Raw genomic sequence first — 11,517 nt, forward strand, 5'->3', positions numbered from 1 at the left:
GCGTTTGACAATTTATTTACACTCTCTGTGAGTTTCCTTATTTGTAAAATGGAACTAATAGAGACCATCTAGTGTAGTTGCTTGAGGATTAAATTTTTTATATTTATATTTATATTTATAAAATATTTAGAACAGAGCTTGGCATATGATAAGTGTTCAAAATGTTATAGGAGAGTAGAAACCATGCTCTGGGCTCTAGGATAATTCCTTGGTTCAACTAATCCTGGTGCTTTATTGAACTAAGGTTATTGGATGGTTTTTTCCAGGTCAATATATTTGGAAGTTTCCACATGGGATCTTAGGTGTCTGTATATACACAAATACCTATATTAGAAAGAAAAAAAAAAAACGTAAAAACAAGCAGATATCTGTCTATCATTCCCCCTGGCCATATATTTTTGATGTGACAATGCCTTTGGAATTACTATCTAGAAAAATGATTTTATCTGTTAATTGATTATGTTCCATAAAAATCTTCAAGCACACAGATACAGGCACTTGGGTGTAATGCTGAAATAAAAAAATGTTGAAATAAAAATGTGGAAAGATGTTGGTATCCATCATATTTATATTCATTATGACCTAAGCTTTGAATCTAGATTATCCTTCAAGTGGGCTTCCTAAGAGATTATTTTTATTTCATAAATCCCATTGAAGAGTTTTAGCTTTAATTGTTCCATGAATCAGTGGAGTCATAGGGATTTTTGCACATGAGGTGTCTTTCATCTCAGTTTAGTTCAGTGTTTTCCACATGTGTTTCTGAATAGTAAGGAATTCTAGAGTGGAGGATCCAAGTTCCCCAGGCATCCCTTATAGGACTTGTAACTATTTAAATCTCAAGCCTACCTGCGAGTCCAAGTTGTGAATTAACCAAATTAATCAATTAATCAACCAAAATAAATCAATGGTGGTTTTCATCTTTGAGGTCAAAGATTAGGCAGAAATTTTCAAAAAGCGGTTTCACCCCTTCTGACTCCTCAGAGAAATGGGAAGTATCCATGACTTACATATAAGACCTCCAGACCACTGATCTGGGATTGATTGATGGACAGATGGATGGATGGATGGATGGATGATTTTTCAGTCAGGCTCAGTCTGTAGGCTAACAGTTTTTTCATTTTAGCCAGAATCTAAGGGAAAATGGTATCGACAAAATTTTAAGAAGGGAAATTGAAAATAACCTATGCTTTAAAGCCTAGAAAATATTTTTTTAAATTAAGGTTGAAAGTAACTTTTAAATCTTTCTGATCCAAGCTTATTTTTTTTTTGCTTTGACTTCCTCTCTCTCCCTCACACTCTTTAAAAGATTTATTTATTTATTTATTTACTTATTTATTTATTTATTTATTTATTTATTTATTTATTTATTTTAGAGAGCAAGCATGAGCAGGGGGAGGGGCAGAGGGAGAGAGGAAGCAGACTCCTCATTGAGTGGGGAGCCCTACACAGGGGCATGATCTCGAGAGCCTGAGATCATGGCCCAAGCCAAAACCAAGAGTTGGACGCTTAACTGACTGAGCCACCTAGGTGCCCCTGGTTTGTCTCTCTTAAGAAAAAAAATGTATAACTATTTTTATAAATCATGTATCAGGTACCTTTGTTCAGCCCCTCAAACACTTTTTGAAGTATGCAAGTCATAAATGAATAATTAACTGCAATAATAGCCATAAAAATTATGTATAATAAGTAACAAATCCAGCAATAGCAAATGAATTAATGGTTTTCTTACAAAGCTCTAAAATATACAGTGGTTACTCAACACTCACCATTCAAAAAGTCTATTTTTGAACGGCTATTTGCTGCCATTAGAGTAAGTGTTTTCAGGTTTCCAAGCCAGAATTTGCTCAACACACATGTTGCAAAGGCCCATCTAACCATTTGCTGTGTGTGCACAGAGGGTAATAGAGATGTGGGAGGCATGATTTACCCTAGAACAGTGAGAACTGGTCTCTAATGAGCACAGCTGCTCCCATAACATTTTTGAAATGAACTAACAGAGGTCTTGTTTGGGATCTTTCTAGGTATAAAAAAAACTTTAAGATAAAAAATAAAATACCACTGAACACTATGTGGATTGCCAACTGCATGGATATAGTGGGAGATGCCAACATCCATTCTGGGAGGTCCTTTGTGTTGGGCTGGCTCACGGTGAACTTCCTGGCCACCTTCAGGTAAGACCAATGGCTTAGTGTCCTGTAATTACATGGCTTGAAAAGGATAACCTTGTAATCTATTGTCTACCAAGCTGGTGACTCACTTTTTGACCTCCCATGACACCTGTTTTGCCTTGTACTCTGCCTAAGAAGGTGCTTATATCCACATGGAAGCAAGTAGATAATGTATACTGGGAACTACTGGAGTAATTTCCTTCGGTTTTGATCAATGGTTTTTCAGATGGGCTCTAGTAGCCACTTGAGGAGTTAGGTGTTCTAGTTATGTGGAAGGAGAATCAACAGAGTGAGGTTCAAGGTCTCCTCTCCAATATCCTGCCCTCTGATTCCCAGGGAGTATCTGCATTTTTAAATCACCAGAATAGATTTCTTGAGCAAGTACTATTAAAGGGTCCAATTAAATTTGAAAAATTGCTTTTACACTCCCAAGTTAATTCCCTTAACAATAGTATGTAATTATACAAATAAATTGATCATGTCATTGAATACTAGGTTGCCTGAATTGCTGTGTACAGATTATCTTAGTTGGTGACAATCTAAAACAAAAATATGTTTCCATTGAGTAGAGGTTAGTTGTGTAAGACACATTCTTAGGCTGACATGAGGATGGGCAATGTGGCTCTCGACCCTGGATATCCTGAGCAGACACCTCTGAGTTTACAGGGATCATGCCACACTTGCATCTCTGTTTGAAACATCCACACCCCAAGCCTCGTTCCTATTTTATGCAGTTGCACTTAGCACACTGCTTTCTTCTCCTCACCCCACTCCAAAATCTCACACGTAAGACAACAAAAATGTTTACAAGTTGTTAATTTATTAATCCTAAAATGCAGCTGTTAACTTAGTGAAAAATTTTCAAAGTTTTTTGAGAAGGAACATGTATTTATAGCCTCTCTGCAGGTCTTCTTTTCCATAAAGATCACAGTTCCCATTGCTTAATATCTTCTCCAGATTGCAAATGGAAGGAAACAGTTTCAAATGGGAATATATAAAATGTTTGGTAGGAGAGTGCCCAAGAAATTTTTTTCCCCTAATAGGAGGAAAATGTGGAAGTCAAGTTTATACATGTTGTATTAGTTAATAGGCTGTACAAATACATAGAATGCATTTATAACAACACCTGGCACCTGATGCTTTTGTTATTGATTATTATTACTGTTCTGCAGATTGGCATAGTAACTAGAAGCTGTGTCTATGCACCTAGTCAGCTTGGGACACTAAATGGGCATTCTACTTTCTTGATGCGACAGGTCCTGAAATGGTGATGGAGGGGGTGGGGAGCAGTGTTGCTGGTAGAAATATAGAATGTGGCAGCCACCGTGGACAGTTTGATGGCTCCTCAATAAGTGAAACAGAATTACATATGACCTCCAGACACATATCCAAGAGAAAGGAAAACATGTCCACGCAAAAATTGATACACAAACGTTTGTAGCAGCATTGTTGACAATAGAGAAAGAAAGAAAGAAAGAAAGAAAAAGAAAGAAAGAAAGAAAGAAAGAAAGAAAGAAAGAAAGAAAGAAAGAACCAAGTGTTTATCAACAAATATACAAAATGTGGTACAGGAGCTAGGGACAGGAGGGAAGGGAGAGTGACTGCTTAATAGACACATGTTTGCTTTGGGGTGATAAAAATGTTGTCATGATGGTTGCACAAAACTGTGAATGTACTAAAGGTCACTAATGGTCAATTTTCTTTTATGTGTAATTTACCACAATAAAAAAAAATGCTGGTAAGTGATAAGTCCACGTGTGAATGAGCCTTAAGACATTCACAACTTTGGATATTAAATGCTGTGAAAATTTTAGCAGAGAAAATACTGATATTTAGTAATTTTGCATCAGTGGATTGATCTTTCTCAGAAGATCACAGTGATGAAGAATAATGTTTTTAGGAACTAATTTAACATATTACAATCTGCCATATGTATAAAGAAATAATATTACAGGTGTTTTTCCCTAAAAAGATATTCTTGTTTCTGAGCCAAGACAGTTACATCAAAATGCTAAATTTCTTAAATATGATTTAATTTGAATGGTTATATTCTTTATATCCGAATAGCCCTTGCAGCTGCAGGAACACTCTGAGCTATAATTAACCCTTTTCCAGTTGTGGAAACTAAATATCAAAGTGGTTAACAACGTGCCCATGATCACATAGCTTGCATCACATAGTCACAATTAAGTTTTCAGATTTGAAATCACTGTTCTTCCTCTTTAGGATCTACTTCCCATTGCTTTAATACCACTCACAAAAGAGTGGAGTCCATCAAAAGCCCAACTCTAAGGGGAGTACAATTTACACATCGGGCTCCCTGCATGGAGCCTGCTTCTCCCTCGGCCTGTGTCTCTGCCTCTTTCTCTCTCTGTGTTTCTCATGAATAAATAAATAAAATCTAAAAAACAAAAGTTGGTTAGCAGTAAAAAGAAAAAAAGCTCTAAATACTTATATATTTAATAAAGTGCATTAATTTAGATAAAATGATGTAGATGATAACTTTTTAGACTTTGAATAGCTTCACACATGAAACCAGCTCTAAGGAATCCAAAGAGCCTGTTGTTCATGATGATCCATTAGCAGCATTCAAAATGCATTTTTTTTAAAACATACTCTCAATTCTCAATTGTGGATTAACTCCTGGTTATCTTGGTTTGGTTGTATTGCTGTCATAGAAGCTTCTTTTTCCTTAATAGAGGGAAGTCTCTGTGATTCTTGTGAATGTTGCATTTATGACAGATGAAAAGAACAGCAAAAGCTCCCTTAGGTACATTTAATAATAAATCAGTAATGACAGAATGAGAATTTTCATTCTATTCTTAAAAAATGAAATCCGTATCATAGCATAGGGTCTTTGAAAATTCTCTAGAGAGGAAAAACAATTTAAAGCATAAAAGAGCAAAACAAATCACTCGGCAGGCAATTCTGGATGGCTCTGGGAGTGGTTTTCTATTCTCTAACCATCGTTTTACAGTTTGCTTCTGGGTTTCCAACTCTGTGCAGCCTTCCTTCTGATCATTGCCTGGCAGGACACCCCTTGGAGGGAGGGCAGCAGTGGGAGAGAACCATAAAGCATAAGGGCAACCCATCCCACTACTCTAGAGTAGCTCTGGCTCTAGAATTGACAAAAGGAAATGAAAAAAAAAAAATCTGTTCAACTGACATTATGTCGGAGAGAATAGTGAAGATAGCAATTCTTAATATATATACTCCAAATATTAAAAAAATATTAACCAAAAAATAAAAATAAAAATAAAAAATAAAAAATATTAACCACCAATGCTTACTAATATATTCACTCTGATAAGTTTGTGTGCAGACAAGCATTTCAAAGAATGAATGTAAGGCTCGACGGGGTCAAGTAATTTGCCTAAGATGTATAGATCTAGTTAATATCAAGGCACAAACTAGAAAATCTTAACTATTCTCAGACAGAAACACAGCAAAAGTCAGCATTGTTTAATGCACTCATGAATATATGTATTCCAAGCAAAATAACATGCTTTAAATTATTTCTCTTATTAAAATCTTTCACTTGGGCACATGCTTTCTGTAGGGTGTTCCCGTCAAGGGTGTATATGATGCTCACTCAGGAGGCACAGCCTTCTTTATCTAGAAGTCACAGAAAAATAGCAATATATACCAGGGTGATGCTTACACTAATGGTAAGGTAGGTTTGATGATAGCCATCACCATCAGCCTGAATATTCAGATTTTTTTCCCTACAGGACATGAATATCCCTATGGAATTAAAATGAGCCATCTTCCATCTACTAAACTGCTGCCAAAGGAACCAGAGGACTCCATCTCTCCTTCCACAACTCAGGAGTCCCTCCTTCTGGAGCAGAGGATCACAGAGATGCAAAGCCAGTTCATCCTGAAGCCCAGGCACCCAGCCCAGAACAAGCAAGGGAGAGGTGAGCCACTTGCCTTTCTTCAAGTGCCTTCTCTTGACTCATGTCTCCACACTTAAACACAATTCATGACAGATTTTATTCTTTCTGGGTGAGCTTATTGTCATCAATGAGGAGGAACAGTATAGGCAAGAATGCAAAAACTACCCAAAATCAAGCTTAAAAAAACTCAAAAGTCTGCCACCAAGAACCAACTCATTTCTATGAAGGTTCTTTGCTTGTTTTAAATCTTCTAAGTAGACCATTACTCCTTTCTTTCTCTATATCTCCAAAGCACTTTCAAGGCTGCCCTGAGCCATGCCTTGTGCTGAGTAGTATATTATGTAGTTTAATGAGTTGTAGGCAGCATCATTTATATTAAAGTTGAGCAAACCGAAGTCTTAAAATGTTGAGCTTCCTAAGTGGCAGAACCAGGATGCTTGTGGTGCAGTGCTGGCACCCACATGAGTAGAGGGGTGATGCACTCACTACATCGCAGAAAAGCCAAGTGACCAGGTGTTTAAAGTTATTTGGTGAAATGTTGCTCATCTGTTTATCCTTCGACAGCTTGGCTCATCTGTTGACCCTTAAAGAATTCAGTTAGTTAAGCAAGTTAAGGTATCTTCAAACGACAACATTCACAGCTGAGCACTAGAAACTTTGAACTCAGCTTTTCACTGCTGATCACCTTTTCTTTGGAAAGGTCTTCCTTTGATAGGGAATGTTGAGTAATTAAAAATCATCTCTGGAAACTGGGGGTAAATAAATGCATTCATAACCTCTTCTTGTTTTTCTCTATGTTTTCTTTCAAGCCTTGTACTTGTGTGTAGGTGTATATATACATGTATGTTTGAGTGTGTGTGTGAGGAAGTGTGTTTCCACGCTTCATTGTGGTTTAGGCCCTTTTCAGTAAATGTTAAACATATTGAACCGAAAACATCATCTCTGGGTGGGTTGGTGGGGTATGACAAGAAAACACAGCCACCACATAGCCAGCACGTAATGACAACTTCCCAAGGACACTGACTGCAGAAAGTCATCCTTGAAGATGGCCCAGAGCAGAGGAACCAGAGAAGTAGGGTCAGGCAGATTGTGTCCTGGGAGGCAGATCTTTTGGGTGGTAGAAACTTGAGCACTCAGAAAGCCAAAGAGGAAATCTGAGGCACAGGGGAGACTGGCTGTGAGAGCAGAGGATTACCAAACTCAGCTTGATTTGAAGACCAAATCCTTCTAGCTTTGAAAATCAGATCTGACCCCTGAACCCACTGATCATACCAGTAGAAAACAAACATCTACAGGTTCAGTGCCTCCTGATGCAGTGTAACCGACAGTAACTGATGGCACAGGAAATACTGACCTTGAGTCTGACAAGGTTTAACCATCAATCTGAAGGATATGGGCAAGAACTCATCAATGCCATGAGGATGCTGGTAGCCAACATCAGAACGTGGAGAGTTCTACACAGCAAATGACTCAGTTTCCCCTCCTCTACAATGAACATGCTGTATATAATGGCAATGGTGAAAATAAGGCTAAGTGAATTAAAACACACCAATCTCCCTTGTTCCTGAGATTCAGGCCAGAAGATCATGCAAATCAGGGCTTTCAGAAACTCGGCCTTTTGCTGGTGCGCTGGCACTTGCCAGAACAACCAGTGCACAGCTGCACCGTCTGCAAAACCAGGACAGCTTTTTGGAGTTTCCCTCACGGATATCTGTGATAAGGACAACTTGCCCTTCGCAATTCTGGTAGGTCTCAGTCTGGTGTTTTATTGCCTTCCTGAGGAGGGGGACCTCAGAGAGGCCAAGTGTTCTCATGCAAAGCTACCCCCAAATGGAGAAATCATTAGACAGCCCTGGGCTGTGGCTGAGAAGCTTTGGTAGTGTCATTTGATTTACCCACTGCAGAGTCATGAGGCCAATACAACAGGACAACGTTTTGTCCATTCCACTTGTTTCCACAGAGACCCATGTAGACCTGTTCAGATCAGTCAAAATGGACTCTGTGTGCATGAATCATCTTCACATTCTGCCATTGTCTTCCTGAACTCACAGTAGTCTCAGGCCTCCTCCAACTGAGTCTACTTAATCTAACAACTAAAAACATCCTACCTAAGCATAAAGACTCATCCTGCGGCAAATATGAATCCAGTAATCCTAACACAGTATGTTAAATGAAAGCCACAGAGTTTTCCTGTATTATCTCAAATCGGTGTACTGAATTGTCAGTGTGGAAATTTGCACAGTACCTCTGCAAGCCCTGCACTAGATTTGGGAATGTTACCCTAGGTGTGAAGAAATTTACCACATTAGTTACATGCTAGCTACTACCCCAGTCCTTGCATCACAGCAATTTTAGGGGGTAGCTAGCACTATCATCCTCCACACTTTACAAATGAATTAGAAAGGTTTCAGTACAGTTCACATGTGCCCCAGGTCACACAAATGATCAGAAGCATAATAGGTTTCTGATCCCTTGATCTATCTGACTCCAGCCCTTGTTCTCTTTCTACACTGCAGGGAGAGGACATGAAGATAGAGCAAAGGACAGTGAAAGACTCATGAAGGGAATGTAATCAGAGAATAAGAAGAGAGAATTTGAGCTTTTTTTTAAAAAGAGAGGAAGGGAAATAGAGATAGTAGGAATGCAGGATACAATCACTTAAAGAGGAATCAACAAATGGGAAATGAGTATGGCAAAAAGATTTCCATACTTGTGGAAGAGCATCTATGTAAGGAAATAAGAAAAGACTGGTAAAGTGGGAGACAGACGAGGATTCCACAAAGGACTTGAAACAAGGAAGTTTGATTTAAAAGGGTAAATTCAATGAAATAATCTGATTACAATAAGTGATTAAAATGTTTCAGTGTATGACCATAAGGTGGACGTTTGGGTAGAAACTATAGAGAGACATTGACTAAAGAATCTAAATTGACTTTAGTCCTTCCAGCTCTAAAACCATATACCATCCCATAGCCTAGCTCTTTCAAAAAGGAAGCAAGCTTTTGCTCTGGGCTTGCGATATGAAATGCCATATACTTTTCTTTTTTTTCCTACAGGATATGCTTTCCTTTATCAATTGGAAAGGGCCATTCATGGAAGGCATCTTCAGAAAATCAGCCAGTATAAAATCATGCAGAATCCTAAAGGAGAAACTAAATTCTGGGGACACAGTTAACTTGGACAGCGAATCTGTTCTTGTGGTAGCATCTGTTTTCAAGGTGGGGAAAGTTCTAGCTTTATCCACACATGAGTAACTGAAGCTGTGATTGGTGCCTTTCATTATGATTGCCCAGGAACCATCATAGGCATAACTGATTAAGAACTTGTCAAACTGAAAAATACTTCATGAAATAAAAATTTAAGGAAGCTACTGTAGGAGTTAAAAGTCCCATACATTAGAAATACTTTCTGTTTTTACCACACACCGGCCACCTGAGGACTCCATGCAAAATACTAATACTAAAATGACTACTAGTAATAATAATAAACTTCAAAATATACACTGCCACATACATAATGTTTACCAAAGCAAACATCCTGCTTTTGATGACTTCCTCACCACCCTCCTAATGAAGGCAGTTTCCAAAAGAAAAATCATATGAAACATTTGAAAATAGGTATAGAAGTTCACAATAGTAAGCAAATGTTTACTTTATGAGGAATCCAAAAAGGCTCGGTGAAGCGACCAAATCATTCCTAACCATCACTGTCTCCTCTTTCTTAATGCCTTTTACTTTATAAGTCATGGAGGAAGGATTTCGCCATTTGTGTCTCTTTCCACCACATCCTAAGCAACCTTTCGTTAATATTTGTGATGTCTAGCCCACCATCCAAGGCTATAATGACATGGTAACCAGCTCTTGCTACATGCCTCTTTTAATAAATCTAACTTTTGGAGTAGGTGCAACAGACAAAAGTAGTTTGGAATTCTGAAAATTCAATAGATCGACTCAAGAAATAGATTAATTTTGAAATTATACAGCTAAATCACAGATATCCAGTTCTATTGCTAAAACAGTAAATGGAGAAAGAAGTGAGAACTAGAACAAAAAATTTAATTCATCTACCTTGGCACTTGCTAACAGCTCTGGTCAAATCTATGGTAATGCAGTAATGACGACACTCTTAGAATCAAGGTCATATTTGGTCTTTCCTTGTCACATTTGGTCTTTCCTTGTCCCCCATTACTGTTCAACTACACGATAAATAGCAATAGTCCCTGCCCACTACCAGCATCAAGAGACAGGGGAAAGAATGATGATACATTAGGTACTTGGATAGCATGGTAAGTGTTGCCCTCTTTAAGGTGCACACATGGAATTGATGTTTCTAGCAAGACAGTAGGGTCTTTTCTATTTCTGTGTTATAAACACAGACTATATGGTGACCACGTGTGCATAGAGTCCTTAGACATTTCTAAAAATTTCCCTTCCTAAAGTTGACTAATGTTTGTGGAGAATCGGACTCTGCAACCTTGGCCTGAAAAGTATCATGTCAAACTATCTGGAGAATTGGCCTACACTAGAAATGAATATATCCTCAGGACCATCATGAGTTTGCCATTAGACTGTCTACTTTTGTATAGTTAAAGAAAGGAAGAATGAAGCATTTATGAGAGTAGCTTTTGTAGTAGTTTGCAAAAAAGCACACAAAAGAGTAAGTGCCATATGATAGAAGGGAGCTTTGTCTTCATTTCCACTGAAGCCTAGGCTCTGCTTTGATGCTTTTGTTTTTGTTGGAGAAAATCCACACACCTGCTTTTGCTTGTGCAAGTCAATGGAGAGTCAGAGCTGAGCTCCGTGTGGGTCAATTTGGGTATCTATGAAGGAAGTAGGGACTGAACTGAAGTTTTCAACTAAGTGTTTTCTCTGTAATATTTCCAATATATATTTTCTATTGTGTGTGTGTGTGCGTGTCTATTTTTTTTTTATCCACATAAGGATTATCTTCGAAGAATCCAAGGAAGTATTCTTTCATCCGACCTCTATGATATATGGCTTGGTGTTATTGATGAAGTGACTGAGGAGGAGAAAATAAATGCGGCCCAGAGGTAATGATGCAATAATTACTCTACTCTGGTCATGTCTCAGAAATACAGCCAATATACTATTAGGAAAATTTTGTCTTACTTTTTGCCACTTTGGCCACTAAAATAGCATTCAATGCCCAAGAGTTTCAATTCTTCTCACCCATGGAGACCAGTTTCAGAATAGGCATATCTTATGGCTATTATTGTACTTCTCCTGACCTTATTAATGGGGAATCCTTAGTCACTGTACACCTTCTGAATATATGAACCTGGTAGAGAAAATTCAGTGGCCTAAGACAGATGGTAGAGCATCAACAGCCAGTGGTATAACCTTAAGTTTGTCAAACATTTAACCAGAGTGGGTTAGCTCAGAAATTGAATTCGGTGAAACATTTTTGTATACGTTCATGCCTGGAACTTT

At 38.1% G+C, this 11,517-nt stretch overlaps 1 protein-coding gene across 6 annotated transcripts in view; it reads left to right on the forward strand.

Moving 5' to 3' along the window:
• LOC119864288 (rho GTPase-activating protein 20-like) overlaps nt 1-11,517 on the forward strand; it is a 49,232-nt gene that overhangs the window by 22,181 nt on the left and 15,534 nt on the right. For 4 of the 6 annotated variants that reach the window (XM_038564457.1, XM_038564455.1, XM_038564456.1 and 1 more), the window contains exons 3-7: nt 2,022-2,171; nt 5,900-6,088; nt 7,637-7,812; nt 9,124-9,285; nt 11,008-11,117. In XM_038564457.1, the coding sequence (XP_038420385.1) occupies nt 5,926-6,088; nt 7,637-7,812; nt 9,124-9,285; nt 11,008-11,117 (611 nt within the window). In that variant the 5' untranslated portion in view covers nt 2,022-2,171; nt 5,900-5,925. The remainder of the gene's footprint in view (nt 1-2,021; nt 2,172-5,899; nt 6,089-7,636; nt 7,813-9,123; nt 9,286-11,007; nt 11,118-11,517) is intronic. The other 2 variants (XM_038564458.1, XR_005373696.1) reach the window with 2 other exon arrangements.

The sequence above is a fragment of the Canis lupus genome, chromosome 18 (assembly GCF_011100685.1).
Source record: "Canis lupus familiaris isolate Mischka breed German Shepherd chromosome 18, alternate assembly UU_Cfam_GSD_1.0, whole genome shotgun sequence".
NCBI classification, from domain to species: domain Eukaryota; kingdom Metazoa; phylum Chordata; class Mammalia; order Carnivora; family Canidae; genus Canis; species Canis lupus.